Source organism: Mya arenaria, chromosome 13 (assembly GCF_026914265.1).
Source record: "Mya arenaria isolate MELC-2E11 chromosome 13, ASM2691426v1".
Taxonomy (NCBI): domain Eukaryota; kingdom Metazoa; phylum Mollusca; class Bivalvia; order Myida; family Myidae; genus Mya; species Mya arenaria.
The window spans coordinates 52,340,816-52,360,443 of record NC_069134.1 but is presented as its reverse complement, the minus strand read 5'-3'; the positions used below and the strand labels follow the sequence as shown (position 1 = coordinate 52,360,443).

The window sequence follows — 19,628 nt, the reverse complement described above, 5'->3', positions numbered from 1 at the left end:
TCACCTGTTTGGTGTGGGCAGCTTCCAGAATTGTGTTCAATTAAAAGAATTATCAAGAAATAATTCAATTGAGTATGGGGATAATATCTGGGAACAAATTTGACAATTGAAGTCACTTGAGAGTTATCACTCTTCAATTAAAAAAACAAAAGATCAGTCTTTTCCAGTCAATAAGTTTAGAAATCTTGGTCCAATCATCACAATTAGTTGGATGTGTGAGGCAAGATCTTAGGCAAGTGATTATGAGCTATATTGATTGATTCACTCAAGAGATTTAGGCTTACTATATAGATTAAAAATCTTTTCCTATGTCTGTTTGATCTTTACTTGTAAGTATTTGTCCAATCATCACCAAATTTGGTCAGGATGTGTATCGGCTTAATATCTTGAATTGGCACAGCCTTTTTTGGCAACAAAAGGAAGTTTGTACTTTTTAGATGACGATGGGTCAATTGTTCATCTTTCAAGATGTAATATTTGAGGATGTGCTCACATTTTTAAGTATAAACAAGTAAAGCAGAATCAGTTGTCATAAATACAGCAGATCACAATTGTAGGCCTTAAACTGCCAGAGCACTAACGATTTTAGGGCAAATAACACCAATCCCAAGTGCCTATTTTTTGTTACATATACATGCCTAATTTCTTGACATCAAAGCAATTCTGGTTATACCATTTCAGACCATTGGCTACTTTCCATAGGTTTTATAGCTGAATTATTTGTGATTTCAACTTGCTTAATATAACGGTACTCCTTTTTATGCCCCCACAAAGTGGCGGCATATAGGGTTGCCCTTGTCCGTACGTACGTACGTACACGTACGTACGTACGTCCCGAAGATTGTTTCCGATCTAATTCTTGAAAACCGTTTGTCCAATCCTCACCAAACTTTAAACACATGTTTGTGACCATAATATCTTGATCAAGTTCGATAGTCATGGATATCGCTTTAGTCATTTAGGAGTTACGGCCCTTTTTTGCCAAAAATTCCCGAAGATTGTTTCCGATCTAATTCTTGAAAACCGTTTGTCCAATCCTCACCAAACTTTAAACACATGTTTGTGACCATAATATCTTGATCAAGTTCGATAGTCATGGAAATCGCTTTAGTCATTTAGGAGTTACGGCCCTTTTTTGCCAAAAATACTTCAAAAATATATGTTTCCAATCTAATTCTTGAAAAGTATGTGTCCAATCCTCACCAAACTTTACATACATGATTGTGACCATAATATCTTGATCAAGTTTGATAGCCATGGAAATCGCTTTTGTCATTTAGGAGTTACGGCCCTTTATTTGCAAAAAAAGACTTGAAAAATACGTCCCGAAGATTGTTTCCGATCTAATTCTTGAAAACTGTTTGTCCAATCCTCACCAAACTTTTAACACATGTTTGTGACCATAATATCTTGATCAAGTTCGATAGCCATGGAAATCGCTTTAATCATTTAGGAGTTAGGGCCCTCAGATTATCCTGAATAATCATTATGGCTTATTTTCTGTGACAAAAAATCGAAGTGGGGGCATCCGTGTCCTATGGACACATTTCTAGTTTAATGTGTGTCTGGCTCCATTTCTCGTGCGTGGACTGTTACTTGTCTTGCATTGGCATATTTAAAGAAAACTTGGCATACCAAGGTGAGGTGTCAGATTGTCCCGTATTCCTACCTCAAAGGTCAATGTCACACTTATTTTTTGTTTAATTTTAAGAACATTGACTGGTTGTGTCACGGCTGTAACTCCCTCTCCCTGGAATGATTTTATAATAACTTGCTGCAATGTGTCAGTAGCTCAACACATGTCATCACCTAGGTCAAGGTCATACTTAAGGTTTCCAACTATGGAATGATGCATAAATAGACATAGATATATAAGTGGTTGAGGCCAGGCTGTTTCTTTCTCATGTAACAGGTTTTAAAGTAACTGCATGTTTTTCGACATCAAGATAATGTGCTTGCATGACTTGCATACCTCTTAGGTCAAGGTCACACTTATTGTTTACTATGGAATGCGGTATAAAAGGACATAGAGAAAATGTAGTCATACCCAGGCTGAAACTTTTACTTTAATGGTCAGATTTGAAGTAATTGCAATATCTGTTAGACATACCAAGACCATGTGTCACTACATGGCTGGTATCCCTACTGGTCAAGGTCACACATGGTGTTTGTTAACTATGGAATAAACATATATGTATATATACATTGATCATAGGTGGTTGGTCTGGGCTATAACTTGGTCTGTATGGACATAATTTATAATAACTAATCCACATACCAAGACAACATCTTTGGGGGCATCTGCACTTGCAATGACAGCTCTTGTTTACATTTTTACTGCATTTTGTGTCCACTGGATTAGGTCACTTTATCGAGTACACATTGGTAATAGCAACAAACTTGATTCTTTTAAAAAGGGTTTCTTTTTTCTTACGTTGTTCAATATTTAATACATGTAAAACTCTCCCCATACTAGAAATTAGAAAAGTTCATTCACAAGGAAATTGGTCAATTGTATGAAAATTTAAGACAGCAATGACATTACAACATTGTTAACAAAGTTCTGAACAATCAGCCCATTTTGAACTTGTGTACAGTGCAAGAATAGTAACTTGAGATATCTCCCCTTGTTTTGACTGTCTTAGACACAACCCAAAAATTATGAAAGCAATTGAATTACGATACTTATATCTTAATGTGCAGCTGTGTACAATGCAGAAATTTAATATAAAACCGGGATACTACTTGATTGAAACTTGGAAAGTTAAAGTGACACTCAATACAAACACATATAACAAACATAAAGTTTTGAGTGACTTAAACTAGCTACTAAACAATGCACTTATTATTATTAACTATTATGACGGTGTATTTACTTGCTGAAAGCGCAAATTTTTTATATGATTGGTGAATGCTAAGATTTACTCTGATCTACTATCATTTCATATGGTAGAATTACCGTGTTTTTCTTTCAAATTAAACTCGATCCCAAATGAGAACTATTGTTTATTGACGTTTATTCATGGTATATTAATTGTGGTATTTCCATTTGGGAGTAAGAGTAATAGAAATGAATAACTCTTTTGCAAATTTAACTCCCAAAAAATCACGTTCACATTTTTGTTATGTACACCTTGTCCAGGTTTTTGAACAAGTAACTAAGTACACCTACCTTAAAAAATCACAACAACATTTTGACATTTAATGGAAAATTGTCTCAAGCATTACTCAGAAAGAGCTGAAAATAATTCTATACTTCTGTGCTGATATATGCTGGCAATGTGAAGCTGTGTACACACATCACAAATTTAAATGTAATTGTAGTGAACAGTTTAATTTCACTTTAATTAGAAGTATTGGACCCTTACTTTCAATATTATATATTCTAAATTCCATTCTTAAATGTTTGTGAGAATTTGACATAGTTTTCGTTATACTGAATGTGAGTGTGGAGTGGTTGTGTACAGACCATCGTACAGACAGGTCAATTCTGTAGGTTAAAGGTCAAGGAAGAATTCAGAAATCATTGGTCAGATATTTTGTTTGTTTTAGGGCTTGTCATTGACATTTCCTTTCAATCATTTGCTTTTAATGTTTAAAAGCGATCTTTTTCTGATATTCTGATTATTTATGTTCTTCATCTAATGTTCCATTTTTTCAATCAAACAAAATGCTTTTATTTTAGTTTATTTGCAATAATCTGAAGCAAAACATGTCCTAATAAGAAAATTGAAAATAAGTGTTATGAATTATAAGGTTAACGACCTTGCCAAACAGCGATTCTGTAACTAAGTGATCTGAAAAAAATGCAAAATGTTCGTTAGTTTATGTCACAATCTGGTTCTATAAATCTTTACATCAAGTTCTAATGTATGAAAAAAATCCATGTTTAACTTGGTTTCAACAACCCAGGTTATAAGAATGAGGATGTTGTTGGGCAGGCTTCAAACAAAGGCCCCCGGTAACTTAGGATTGATGGGTTGTGATGAGACTTTGTATGTAAAGAGCTGATGTAAAGAGCTAACTTTGGCATGTAACTTGAAAACTGGCACTTAACTAAGTAAGGATTGATGAATTTAAAATTGCCTTTGAGGGGTATGGAGTTGAGGTCACTTATACTCAGAACAACTAAAAGTTTGAAACCTTAATCAGCCTGGCCGTTTAAATGGTTGAAACTGAATAACTTTAGTTAGGGTTGACTTGGTATAAAGAAGAGTTTATGGATACCTTTCAGGGGATTGCGTTTGGGGTCCCTAGGGTCAAGGTCACTGTTACTAAAATTAGAAAAACAGATGAAACTGAATAACTTTAGTCAGGGTCCACATCTTGACCAAACTTGGTATAAAGGAAGAGTTTATGGAGACATTTCATGGGATTGTGTTTGGGGTCCCTAGGGTCAAGGTCACTGTTACTAAAAGTGGTTGAAACTGAATAACTAAAGTCAGGGTTCACATATCTTGACCAAACTTGGTCTATAGGAAGAGTTCATGGATACCTTTATCAGGATTGTGTTTGGGCTCCCAAATCAAATTAAATTAGTTCAGTCCGTATGGCATAACAGAGAAAACATTAGCTACATGAGCTATGAATAGCTATTGACCGACTAAATGTTTAATGAAATGTGTACCTGCCATTTAGCCTGTATATATTTGCAAAGCGTAGTAAGAAAAAAACTATTATTTCCTACATCTAAATAATAACACGGTGAACAATATCCAAAATATTTGCAAGTCAACAAAATGTGTCTCCTGTATTCTACCACATGACTGATTACAAGCATCTGCCATTAGAACATTTCTGCTAAGTAGAAGAAATCAAGTGTTCACCCTAGTGAAACAAAGGGGAATGTTGAGTTAATCTGTTGGTTGTGAACTTGTCATTGTTTTTGGGTGTGTTGGTAGTTATGTGAAGAGCTGCCTTGGGATTGATTAGGGTCAAGGCACTGGGGTCAAGGTTTCTAAATATAAAAGATGTTTTCTATCAAATTACAAATTACAGGTCACTGTTACTAGAAAAATGGTTTAGTAAGGATTGATTGATAGTGATTGAACTTGGTGTGTTGGTAGCTGATGTGAAGATCTAGCTTTGGATTGCTCTTGAGGGGGAATGAGGTCATGGTTCTAAAATAGAAAAATTGAAAAACTTCCAAACTACCAAAATTCTCTGTGAGTTAGGTTTGATAGTTAGGGAATAAACTTGCTTTGAAGGCAGCTTATGTGAATAGCAAGCTAGAAAGAGGTTGGGGGTGGGGGGGGGGGGTCAAGGTTATGAAAAGTAGTAAAAATGTAGAGAGTCATGGAACTTTGTATGAAGGTACATGTAGCTTATGTCAAGAGCTAGCTTGGGATTGCTCTCGAGGGGGTGGGGGTCAAGATTTTTAACAACAGAAAAATGGTTTTCAACCCTTGAGTTGATGGATACTGAACAACCATGGTATGTAGTAACCTTGTGACTAGCTAGAGCGGGATTGCTTTTGAGTGTGGGGTCAAGGTTACTAAAAGTAGAAAACTGGTTTCCACCCAATTTTTTACTTAGGATTGTAGAAATTTAAGGAACTTGGCATGGAGCTTGTCATTGCTCTAGGGGCGGTGGGGTTTCATGGTTTTTAAAAAATGGTTTTCCTACCAATAACTAAGTGAGGATTGATGGATGGTGAACAAACTTGGTATGTAGTATTTTATGAGCTAGCTTAGGATTGCTTTTGATAAGGTTGGAGTCCAGGTCAAGGCCATGAAACTAGATATGAATGTGGCAGCAAGGTTACACTTGACTAGAGTAATTATTTCAATTTAATAAAAGTGAAGAGAAAGGCTGCTGCTACCGATACAAGCCGTATTTCCAAAATGCACATGTGTAAAACTGGATTTTGTCGCATTGGGCTCTTCAAGTCTTGAAAATAGTAGAAAACACTAGATATATTCATACACTGACCATGTGAAGTATTTTCATTAAACAGATTTTACTTTATTTTCTTCAAAGATAGCATTAATACCTTTTTACCGCTCATTGGATAATGCCAGTCCATCCAATGGTCACATTTTTTTTACTATATTAGCTACAAATTGGTCATATAATGTTCAAACTATGACCCCTGTATCAAATCTGTAAATGTGGGTCACTAGGTCAAATCACACTAGATATATTTTATCCAATATTCACAACTTAATCATTTTTATTGATTTGAAACTAGGTTATGTGGTGTCATAAAATAGATCACTAGGTCAAATCAATTTACCTTTTTAGCTCTACTGGCCAAAGGCGATGGTACTGTGTATGTAGTATGTGCATCTGTGCTTCTGTAAACAATTGCTTGTGAACACGATACTTTCTTCAGTTTTGATCTCGATGAAACTTGTACAGTATCTAGTTATCCATTAGAGCTCAGTTCCTTTCGAAAACCAGCCAGATCCGCCCTTGAATGCCTAGATTATGGGCCTTGATAATATAAAAAATGCTATTGTGTAAACAATTGCTTATGAACATGATACAGTCTTCAGTTTTGATTGTATCTCGATGAAACTTGTACAGTATTTAGATATCCATTAGAGCTCGGTTCCTCTCGAAAACCAGCCAGATCCCCCCATGCATGCCTAGATTATGGGTCTTGAAAGTATTAAAAAATGCTATTTTTAGCTAAGTCTATTTAGCCAAGTCTACATGAGCGAAGTCTATTTTTAGCCAAGTTTACATGTTAAGTCAAAATTGCTTGTGAATGTTTGTTCAAATTATGCCCCTGGGGTCATTACTGGCCACGCCCCGGGTTCACAGGTTTGGTTTACTTAAATTGGGAAATGTTAAAAACCTTTTTGTTTGAAACAGCTATGCATATCCTTGCTATTTTGAACAAGGCTTAATTTAGTGGTCCACTATCATGGGTTTTCAAATTATGCCCCTTGTGTCAAAACTGGCACTGCCCCGGGGGTCACAAGTTTCCTAGATACTTTTTTAAGAAATATTTTCAAAATCTTCTTGTTTTAAAACACAAGGCCCATACCTTTGTTGTGGAGCATCATATGCTGACCGTCTAGCAAAACATTTGAAATTATGCTCCTTGGGCCAAAGCTGGCCCCACCAGACATACTTCTTTATTTTTAAAGCTACAGCAATGAAATTTTGACCATGTGTACAGTTTTGCAAATGAGCATCAATGTTGTCCTCGGATGTTCTTGACAATGACCTTTTGGCCAACTTAAAGCTACAGAAATGATTTTTTATGCCCCCACAAAGTGGCGGCATATAGGGTTGCCCTTGTCCGTACGTACGTCTGTCTGTCTGTACGTACGTACGTCCCGAAGATTGTTTCCGATCTAATTCTTGAAAACCGTTTGTCCAATCCTCACCAAACTTTAAACACATGTTTGTGACCATAATATCTTGATCAAGTTCGATAGTCATGGAAATCGCTTTAGTCATTTAGGAGTTACGGCCCTTTTTTGCCAAAAATATATGTTTCCAATCTAATTCTTGAAAAGTATGTGTCCAATGTGGATCCAACAAGTTTTTTCCTGCCTGAATGGCGCCATATAACCTATACAGTCTTGCGATGCCGTAAAACCCAACTCAACTCAACTTATCCTATATGTGCAGATTATCCTGAATAATCATTATGGCTTATTTTCTGTGACAAAAAATCGAAGTGGGGGCATCCGTGTCCTATGGACACATTTCTAGTTTTACCCTCAGATTACCTTTACTTGGCACATAATAAAATAGTTCATGCAACTAATCTGCTTACAACACTTTCTGTCCTCAGATATTGAACATGCAGCGTTTTCAACTAACCCAAACACAAAAAGTGAACTATATATTTGTTGCCTATTATGTACATGCTCTGGATTGAAAATGACCACAAGAGCCTTGCTAGTAGAGCATAGGCCCTCTTGGGCCTCTTGTTTATAAATGGGTTGCATTGGGTCAACAAATGTCACAAGGTTAATTCTTAGAAATAATCTTTGAAATTCTAGAAGCAATTTAACTGGTCCAATATTGATGAAATTTTCCAAATCTTTCAAAAATCATTCTAAGAACCTAATATTGGTATTGCTTGGCCAAACTTTGTTCAAAATGTGGTCATAATATGCCACTTGATGTAATGGGGTAATAAACTAGGTTATTAGGTCAAATTTTAAAATAAATAATATTGAAATATTTCTGGCCCAATCTTCATGTTGCGTAATCAGAATGTTTGCCTTGATGAAAATTTTAGTGTTGGGTGTCAAAATGTAGGTTACTCGGTCAATTGCTAAACAATCATTTTATTTCAATAAGTTGTTAATAAACTGCTAAACTATCCTTCTCGTACCGAAAGATAATGAGTCCATCACCCTGCAGCGCTATTACATGTTTTAATAGGAATATTACACCTCATGTAATTACCATGCCATCTACAATGCCTAATCTGCAGAGGGATTATCAGTTCAATGAATTTGCTTGTTTTAACTGCCTGTGTCTGTGCCTCTTTGATTTGGAAAAACAGCACAACAAATTCCTAATTTGTGAGAAAAAAGATCATGCCAAATACAAACAAAGCTAAGAAATATACATAGTTTTACTCTAAAAGGGGGAGGGGTGTTGCATCATTTTCACTTGACATAACCAGACTGTAGACCCATCAGATTAATTTCCACACAGCTGCATTACTCTTAAAATGTATATACACTATACTTCATTTCACCAACTTTTGGTAATGTTTATGCAAGATGGGAGGTTGGCTACATCCTCAATGTTTTATAAGGGGATATCTGATATGTAGGTCACTGGGTCAAATGTTAGAGCAGTGCTCCAGCCAGGATTTGAAAAAGGCAGGGTACTAGGTCAGAAAGGTCACTCGATCTGCATAATTCTTAGATGAGATAGGATTAATTGAAATTTCAAAAGTTATCATGATGCAGTATTTGTTTGTAATGATCGTTTCATTAAAGCAATTCAAAGAAGTCCAAATGTATATCAGAAAAAAGGAATCTGCATCGAACCGTGCAGGTAGATTTTTGTAAGGTTATGACTATGTTATCACTACACTGTAACTTTTTTACATTTCCAGATGTATAACATCAGGACGTCAAGTAAGGGCCGCACCCAGTGTTGGATACCAGATTGCCCAACCACCCAAGATGACATCCACAATAGCGATGGGTTTCTGCTGGGCTCATTTGACTTCAATAATCTGCGCATCAATCAGCAGAACTCGAGTAGCAAAGATGACCTGTCATATGTTAGGCAAAATTCAACCGATGGTTTGCCTAAACTGGATGCGACAAATGCGCTTCTGGTCACATCCCAAGAGCACCACAAGGTTGCTTCTGCGCGCCATTCCTGTCTCCCGCCTGTCTCTCCTACTGCCAAGATGATGTATGGAGGAAATCGGAAGTACATCAGCGTGCAGCGCAAACGTGCCAATAGAACTCTCATTTCTGATCTTGTAAATGTTCCTGATGCAAAGAATGCAAAGCTTCAAAGCCCTGTTTGTGATGGTGAAAATTCATCAGAGCAACTTATACAGTTGGACAGCCTCAATAGTGACATGAAACTTGTTCAGAGTATCAAGGAGGTGACCTCAATGATGACAGAATCTAAACAGCTGAATCCAGTAAAAACAACAAATGCTGGAACAAGTAAACCTCCTCTGCCACCGAAAAGGTCAAACACAGCTAGAATGACTAAACAGACAAGTGATCATCAGATACATACTAACTCTCATACAAACTATGAAGTGGGAAAACCTCATACAATTGCATATAAGCCTGTGTCATGGAACATTGATGGAGTTACTGGACATCTTGTATTACCAACTACCCTGCCTGGGACTATTGAATCTCGCGAGAGATTCTGGGTTGCATTACACAAAAATCCAGCAAGGCCTAATTTTCCTGTGGGACCCTCATCTACCTATGTACGGCCATGGGAGAAGACACAGACCATGCATCCTCCAATCCAGGGACCACCTAGTTCCACCCTTGTGGTTTCACAACCCACTTCACAGATGGAGAAACGCCAGACACTACACAGCACTGTTCCATATGGGTTCCCTGCTTGCGTTGTGGCACCTGGGCCTGACAACGTTCCACACACCAGTTACCTTGGATTACATGTACATGGCCACCTAACATCTAGGACAGTCCCGAGGATGGGTGTTGATGTGAAAAGCGTCAATCAGAAGAACGTGCCAGTGACTTTCAGTAAGAATCCAGTCATGATTGGACATACTGTTGGGATGACAGGCAATGCTCCCCCGAACAAAATCGTGTACCAGATACCACTAACAGAGTCAGTTGGCAACAAACAGTTATCGCCAACTGCCAAGGAACATTCATTGCCGCCATTCAATACAGAAAACCTGTACAAGGCCAAGGAACATTCACTACCACCTCTGAACAAAGCTCAGAAAAAGAAACAAACCAGTCCACCCATCATCAGCAAGACCAACTTAGCTCCAAAGGTGAAGACTCTTAGACCTGGTACACCAAAGAGACAGGTTTACAAAACCAAACCATTGTGTCAGAGCACCCCTATCAGCTATGTAGCCACTGGTGGTAACTCTAGACAAGCTGCTCTGAAAGATAAGAACACAGACCATGACCCTAAAGGAGTCAAGCCTTTGAAGTTCGGAAGTCCTTCAACTCCTGTTATGAAACTCAAAAGGCACTGGACCCCTGCTGGACCTTACCACGACAAAATGAGCCCAAGTCCTAGACCAGGAACAATCAAATCTGCTGCTACCAGACAAATGAAATTTAGTCCAAAATCAAAATCCCGATATGCTACAGATGTCTATGCAAAGCTCATAGCAACAGCTCATAAGAAAGCAAGCAGAAGTCCACAATCATCTCAGAGGAAAGAGGTCATGGGAACTGAACTGCCATTTACACCGAAGAGAATACTGAGTTCCAAGATTCGATCAAAGGCCTTCAAGCTGCTCAATGGTAAACACCAAGCGAAAGACACTGAACAGAAAGACAGTGCACTGAAAGAGACCAGAGAAAACATGGAAACTAAATCTGCTGACAGTATGCAAGTTATTGGCCATAAGGGAAGTGTTAAGAACTCTAAATGTGGACAAAAAGGCATGAACAATGCAAAGTCTGTTATTGACACTAACCTTGATGATCTTAATCCTCTGTCAAAGACAAGTCCAACCATTGAAGTATCTGTTGTGAGAAATGTTCCAGTGAGCTCAGCCGAGACCAGCCTAGATTCTGGTGTTCCTAATACACCATACAACAGGAACGTTGATAAGAACGTGATCGGCCAGAAACCTCACAAAGCAGTATCATATGAGAACAAGTACTCTGACATTTCGTCCGCAGACAGTGAAGTTACTACCAATTTCAGCTTGAAGAACAGTGAATACCCCAGCCTTCCAACTCTTCAGAAGAACAATATTGCAAGATCTGAGAGTCTGATCCAAAATGCTAGTGATGTGAGTCCTCCTGTTCTGGAAAAGTGTGGTAAATGTGTAACTGATGATAAGAACATTGAACAACCAGTATCTAAGTCTAACACCGAGGCAATGAGTTGTGATGAGCCAAAGAATGTCTCTGAGCTTGGAACTGGTTCTGGTAAACACCTGCCAATGGGAAGTAGCATACATGATTCTGATTTTGAGAGTTTTGGAAGTATTTCCTTGGACAGTATGCCTGAATATGACAACCTCTCTGATTCAAATCCTCTTGGAACTAGTACCATGGAAAGCCTTAATGTCAATGAATCTCTGGCAGGATCATTTGTGGATGATGAGCCAGGAAAGAGAGACACTTCAGCTGGTACTGCGACAGATACAGAAATTGCTTGTCTTGACAGGGCCATAGCTGAAAGCTTACACAAAATGTTGAACTTTCAGTTCCGATGTAAGGTTCCGATGCATAGAAATGTGAAGAAATTTGAGCTGAGCGATAAACTGAAACATGTGAAGCCCTACTTGATTTCTGGATATGTATCAGAAACGTACCTGAAAACACTTTCCCAAAGGACTCACAAAATGAATTTGATGTTCGGTAATGCTTTAGATGAGGTTGGCGATGTAGACCAAGCTGTCTTGAAAAAGTGTCAGAAGTCCAGTCCAGCCAAACTTGCTAAGGACTTAGTGTTTAGAGTGTTCACATTGGGGGAACTCAACAATGGTATGGTGATGTCCAAGCTTTCTGGAGTGAAGCTGTCAGCGGTGCGTAGGTGTGTACGCCGCGTGTTCCCAAAGATGGAGATAGATGACTGGGCCTTGCAGTGTATTCCGTACATCAAGAATGCCCTGAAGACTCTGTTCACCCAGCGAGTTCCTATGGTCCAGCAGTTTTGGGAAAAGATGTAATACTGAGTTTTAACCAGCACCAAAGCATCTGAACACTGGTGTTCAAGAACATTCAAAATGAAAATATTGTGTACACTGGTGTTCAAGATTTAAATGCTGTGTATTAACCAGCACCACTAGATTTAGTTCATTCTTGTGTTTCACTCTGTGCATTGGTGGTTGCTGGCTTACAGGGTTACACTTGTGGGTTGAGTGAAATTTATGTGCCTCTAAAAGAACTCTTTTGATGCTCTCAAAATATGTGTTTAAAAAATGTAGATCTGAATTTAACTGAACAGTGATCATGCCACATGCTTGAGATTGAAATGATTTTAAAACAAGGGTCGACATTAACAAAATTTTAATACATATTTTTGTAATGTTTTTTTTTTATATATTTTAAGTTGCATGTAAATACATGTATATAGTTCTTAGAATTGGTTATGTTTCTTTGTTTCTTTTATTTTGAAAGTTTAAATGTTTTCTTTTAAAGTAAGCTGAGTTACTTTAACAAAGCAGTGCTGTAGATATTCTATTATTATGTTTTATATTTTATATTGTTGTATTGAACAGCTATGTGCTTTCCAAGCTGTGAACCTGTCAGATTTATAGATTACTCCATGCCTCATACAGTGATTAAATTAGACAGTATAAGACACTATTTTAAGTATAAGTGCTTTCCAATTAGATAAAATATAAAATAGGCTTCAATTCATAACTCATTTTTGCAAGTTAAATAACAAAAATCACAAGTATTTTTTCAAATTATTTAAATCATATGTGGATATAGTTTTAAAGTCATATATCGGACTGTACATTCTTTTTGCTATGCTGTATCAAATGTTTTGTTGTTTTTTTGGTTTAGATACCTATGTTGTCACTTGTAAAGAGTTTACATTTCACCTTAATTTTACGCTGTTTATTGGAATTTTAGTGATAATGATGCTAATAAAAGTGTAATGTTAGAATAATTTAACAATGGATTTTTGAAATTGCATGTAGATATAATTTGGAGTAATCCCGGTTATATTCAGACTGTAGAACATTCATCTTTTATTTAGTATCTTTTATTTAAATGTTCAATGTGTTTGTGGCTTACATGCCAATATGGAAAAGTTTTAAAAGTTACTTTATTAAAAGTGTAAAAATGAAAATGTTTTGGTGTTTGCTTTTGGCATTAAACATTTACCTATAAACTACCGTGTTTCCTTGAATGAACACATATCCTTTCATTTGCATTCATTAGAATGCCTCTGATATTTTATAACAACGCTTTGTGATATGTCAAATAACATTTTAATAAGACAAAACATATGACGTTGATAAAGCAAGACGCCCATCCTACAAATTATGTCTCTTGATTGACTTATGTTCTAAGGTTTTAGGTTTAGTTTTAGCTCACATTGTGTTCAGTTCAAATTTTAGGGCAAGTTGAGATTTTCACAATACCCTTTATTTAGTTGACTTGAGTATGACACCAACAAAAATGTGAAGTGTTCCCCTATGCGTCTGATATGCTATGCATTAAAAAAATAATGAATATTTAACACAACTTTGACCAGTTTGAAAATTGATAGGAAAAAGCATATTTGAACCCGACTGTCACATGCTAAATTATAAAAAGCAAGACGCCCCCCCCCCCCCAAACTGTGTATAGTACACAACCTCTATTTATTGATCTACATCTACTTGCCTTGATTCCTCTTATTAGATCTCCGATCAGAGTTTCCTGCTGTGCAGTTGTTGAAGTTTTATTATTGAAATAAACCCTAAATGGCCCTGAGCCAGTAAACGAATATACAGAAAATTGGCCCCTTCTGTGACACCAGTGCAATTAGCAGGAATAAGCAGGAGATGCACCGCAGGGAATTATCATGCCAAACATTCCTTATACTAGGCCTTAAACTTAAAGCCCTTTTTACCAGAATCAAAATTGAGGTATCGGTCAGAATTAAATAGGATAGGCTGAGAAATGAGCTAGAAGGATAAGCCCCATCCCCAGATCATTCACATTTTTTACAGAAATTTCAGATTTTCAATGCAATGACTCAAATCAATGTAGTACTATCCAGGAGCCTTCAAAATACAAGCCATTTGGACCTAGGTTGTGATCTATGATCACTTTGCATAGGAATTCAATTTGTTGTATTACGCTTTTAAAATAAAAAACAGGCTAAGCAGCTCAGTGGAAAGAGATTATTACAACAGTGCATACTATTATGCTGGTGTAGTTGTATTTGAACTCATTTACATTCAAGAAATCTGGATGATACTTCCGTATTCAAAAAATATTTCAGGTATTAAATTTCCTTCTAAATTTGCATTTGCAGGAGTCCAGATGACATGGTACATGCTACTGGGGCAACCAAGCGTCTGTTTGACCGTGACTATGATGATTTCGGAGACAGTTATGTGGAGGACACGACTCCCGAACGACTTCAAAGTGTTATGGCGAAAATTGATGTGGTTAGTATTTGTTAAATACTATGCTTTGCTCATCATGCTCAAAGATGGAAACAATGTCCCCTTTTTCTTGAACTAACATAAGTCTGTTATAATCAAATCATGCTAAGCTTACTATTTTTATATATGTATAAAATGTGTCTCGTTTTTGTTAAGTGTTTAAGGGAAATTTTCTTTTTAATAATCTCAATATACTATATTTTTATTTTGTAAAATTGAAGCAAGCATTTTTTCAAAATAATAAAATACTTAAGCATTTAAGAGATTCTTTTTGAGAAGTCAAGACTATGTGCCTGTCAAAGGGCTCAGACCCAAAACCTGTTGCCTAAGAGGCATACACATAAACTCTCACCATAAAAAGGGGTGAGATTTAAAAACCATGTACTGAAGATCTGAAATATGTGTGCTGTGTAAAATATTTTCTGAGCTTTAAACATAAACAAATATTGTTTTAGAATTCATTGAATGTTGTAACCAATATTAAATAAAGCATAGTGAATGTCACAAACAGTGAAAAACGGATTCATACATTGTGAATTTTTTCTATAATTGTTTTCAAGAAATCCAAAGACACGCTGGACAACTTTGAAATAGCAAAGTTAGAAGATGAACATTTCCCTGATGAATCCCCTTATGGTCTCTTCAGAACATGCAAGTGAGTATGAGTCGGGATGATGGGGATGATTCAAATGTTAAAAACACCATTTTATTGCTTGAATATAATAAAGGATTGATTAAATATTTTTCTCTGTGTCTTCATACTGAATGAATGAAGGCACCCAAGCAATTCATGAAATGTACAGTGTATCCCCTCCAATATTCGTACAGTATAAATACAACTACTCATCATGATAAAAAATAAGAAGCAACTTCTTCATTTAGTATTTAGTATTTAGTATTTATTAGCTCACCTTAGCCGTGTCGTTGTCCGTGGTCTTGTTGTCCGTCCACACTTAAATTGTTTATACCCAAGTGGTCACATTTTTTACCCAATTGTCACAAAACTTGGTCAGGATGTTTGTCCCAGTAATTACTTGGACAAGTTCGAATATGGATTATCTGGGATGAAAAACTAGGTCACGTAACCCAAAAGTAGAAAAATCTTGTTAACTCTTTGAGGCTTTTTTTTCTGTCGAAATATCCTAGAAATTTGTCAGAAAGGTTGTTTTGATAATTTTAAGGTCAAGTTCAAATATGTGTTATTTGGGGTAGAAACTAGCTCACACATCTCAGTTCTTACTTTTCAGTAAAAATTTCTTGAATGTCAAGGATGGCACTGTGATGTAGGAATAAAGCATCTGATTCCTCATCTGTTGGTCATGTTGATATAATCTTATTAGCGGTTGTTAACATGTAGAAAGTTTACCAATGTTTTCTTCAAATCCTGACCCTTGTGTCAAATTTATCTCTTGCCTAACAGTTTATACCGTTTTACAGGCTAGCAATCTAGATCCATCATGGCCCTCTTGTTGTTAAAGTAAGGTTACAGACAACATTACATTTGAATAAAAGAATAGCCAATAATTGTGGAACATGAAATTTGTGTAACATCATATAATTCATTTGGTTAAATGATATAGCCTTGGTCCAATCAGAGTGCAATTAAAATAACCAATGACATGGTAATCATTTGTTGGTAATACAATATAACATCAAGATTTCTCTATAAAAGACTATGCGAATATGTAAATATGTAATTCATACCTGTTCATTTCAGGATATATCTGGACAATTGTGCAATAGTTGATGACCCTACAACCCACATCAAGGACTCCAGTCTGGACCTTCTGGCCCTGGAACTGAGGTTCTTCGGGGCGTCTGTGTCACGGAGGTTTTCTAACGACGTCTCTCATGTTATGGTTGATCTCAGGTTAGTGGGGTACAGTATTCACATTATCTCATTTAATGTCCGTCCATTTATCTAAGTTAATTTCTAGGTATTTACAAAATCCTAATAAACTATGCTTTAAACACACTGTATATATTTTTTCAGAAAAAAATATGTGATGTTTTTTGAAAAATACATTCATATGAATACTATAAATCAAACACATTTTCTACATTTTTTTAGAATAAATTATGTGTTGCTTTTTTTGAAAGATACGTTCATATGAATTGTGACCAAACTTTCTTTTTCATTCATAATGAATACTTAATAAAATATTCTTAAATGTTTCCATGAACTGTAAAAGAAACAAATTTCAATTTTAAAATCAATATTCTAACATTTTAGATCTTAATTGACCTCTATATGCTTTCAAGCAAGATAAAGCTAACTAAGACTCCTTTCTTCTATAGTGATAAAAGTCGAGTTGCAAAGTTGAAGAAGGTTCGTGGAGGACGTCAGCGCAAGTTTCACATTGTGACGGAGGAGTGGGTCCGGGAATGTATGGAGGAAGGAAATATTGTAAACGAGCGAGCATTCGAGCCTGGACTGGATTCCTGATACTGTGCAAAGTTGTACTACTCAATAGTTTAAATACTCATTATACCAGTACTGATACACTGTTGAATTAAAATAGCAGATGTGGATCGGGATAGAGTGGGAAATGGCACAGCATAAACAGTACATGTTTAAAGTAAAGGCAGCTAGTGCATTTTGTTTTCATTATTTTAAATCATGTCTTTCTGTGATATTCATTTTTATATTCCTGTCCATAGAACAGGAATATAGTTTCACGCATATGTGAAACGTCCAGCCGGCGACCTGTAAGTTGTGAAGCATTTTGTTGCCCTAGTGCAGTAACTTAATAACTGCATATAGAAAAAAAAGTTGATATTGAGTTCTTGCATTTAAGTGACAATTTGTTTACTTATCACCAAATTTGGTCAGAATGTTAAAGGCCATAATATCTTGGACAAGTTTGATAACCAGACATATCGCTTTGGTCACTCAAGAGTTATACCCTTGGATTATATAATTACTAAAAATTGGTCACATCTGACATCACTGAATTTGATCAAATTGTTATTGGCCATAATGTCTTGGACAAGTTTGATAGCCAGCCATATTGCTGGAATCACTCAAGAGTTAACGCTCTTTAATTACCTTAAAATCTGTCTTGTCGAATTAATAAAATTAGAAGCCTTTTTCCAATCATAACCAAATTTGGTCAGACTGTGTATGGGCATAATATCTCAGGTTTAATAACCAGCCATGTCACCTCAGTCATCCCAGAGTTATGACCCTTGTATTGGCAAAAACATGTTTCAGTATCCACTTTCTATGTTAGGCAAGTACAACCAATTATCACCAATCTTTTGTGACTGTTGGCATTCTTGTTTATAACTGTAAACGTTTGTTATATTCTGTGTTTTGGAATTTCTATGTTTTGTCTTCACTATACATGTTCATTATATATATATTGTATAAAATTTTGGACATAATTAATTTTACATTTTTATTATTTATATTTTATTATTATGCCCCCTTTTGAAAAAAGTGGGGTATATTGTTTTGCACATGTCGGTCGGTCGGTCGGTCTGTCTGTCGGTCGGTCGGAATACCAAATGGTTTCCGATCAATAACTTGAGAACGCTTTGACCGAGGGACCTCATACTTGGTATGTGTATTGGTCATCACCAGCAGATGAACCCTATTGATTTTGAGGTCAGTGGGTCAAAGGTCAAGGTCAGTGTGACCTTTACATGAAAAACGGTTTCCGATCAATAACTTGAGAACGCTTTGACCCAGGAACCTCATACTTGGTAGGTGTATTGGTCATGACCAGCAGATGAACCCTATTGATTTTGAGGTCAGTGGGTCAAAGGTCAAGGTCAGTGTGACCTTAACATGAAAAACGGTTTCCGATCAATAACTTGAGAACGCTTTGACCCAGGGACCTCATACTAGGTAGGCTTATTGGTCATGACCAGCAGATGAACCCTATTGATTTTGAGGTCAGTGGGTCAAAGGTCAAGGTCAGTGTGACTGTAAGCTGAAAAAAGGTTTTCTGATTGTCCATATTTTATTTTTATTTAGTGTCCAAATCCTACTAACAATTTGGCTCCCAAGGGGGCATAAATGTTTCACTAACATCTCTTGTTTGAATGTGTAACTGCCAAGACCTAGAAATACTTAATACATTTTGTGACAATTAAGTGATTTTGATGAGTAAGATTACCAATTACTGTGTCATGTTTAGAGAAGTTATAAATCTAGCATATCATCAAATCTCCTGAAAATGTGACTTCTTTCAATCAATGTATTGATTTGAAATAATATTATTTATTGAAGTAGTGCCATTGATGTTTAGTTGTAGTTTTTGAATTCAAATAAAACTATATTTTAGCAGTTTGCTAGATACCAGAGCATTCAATAGAAGTCCCTTTCATAATTTTTATGACACCCCAACTTCATATTCAGATAGACCTCATTGAGGAGAAGTGCAGTGCACAGGAACCACAACTCTTGGTGCAGTACTTTTTAGTTATTGGCCTTTGTTAAGTTTCTATGTTATTCATTGTGTGAGCAAAGTTGATGGTGGTGATATGGTAGTCTGTCACTGCACTTGTTTAACTTAAAACTGGTATTTGGTACACACTTTTAATTGACTTAGGTCAAGTTTAACTATGTTAAAGTAATAAACCACAAACCTATAGATCATTGCATATTCTACACTGTGAAGTACTGGGGCCATATTACAGAAGCATCTTAAGTTAAAATTGTACCTTTTTCTTAAATACAACAATTTTCTTCACAGAAAGTGTTATGCTTAGTTTTAATTCTGCAATTAAAGTATGGACACTCAAATTTAAAAAAAAAAATATTCTATTTTCAAGAATTAGATTTTTGAAGAAATATAACAATTTCAAATTTTACACTTAAGTTTAAATATGTTTAAAAAATCTTAAGATGCTTCTGTAATACGGACCCAGGTCAACT

General features: G+C 36.2%; 1 protein-coding gene across 1 annotated transcript in view; it reads left to right on the top strand.

The window, feature by feature from the left end:
• Nucleotides 1-19,251, top strand: part of LOC128214944 (DNA ligase 4-like) — a 38,695-nt gene extending 19,444 nt beyond the window's left edge. Inside the window, exons 17-20 of the mRNA XM_052921665.1 lie at nucleotides 14,611-14,746; nucleotides 15,304-15,398; nucleotides 16,461-16,613; nucleotides 17,042-19,251. Coding sequence (XP_052777625.1) covers nucleotides 14,611-14,746; nucleotides 15,304-15,398; nucleotides 16,461-16,613; nucleotides 17,042-17,189 — 532 coding nt within the window. The 3' untranslated portion in view covers nucleotides 17,190-19,251. The remainder of the gene's footprint in view (nucleotides 1-14,610; nucleotides 14,747-15,303; nucleotides 15,399-16,460; nucleotides 16,614-17,041) is intronic.
• The last annotated feature ends 377 nt before the right edge of the window (nucleotides 19,252-19,628 follow it).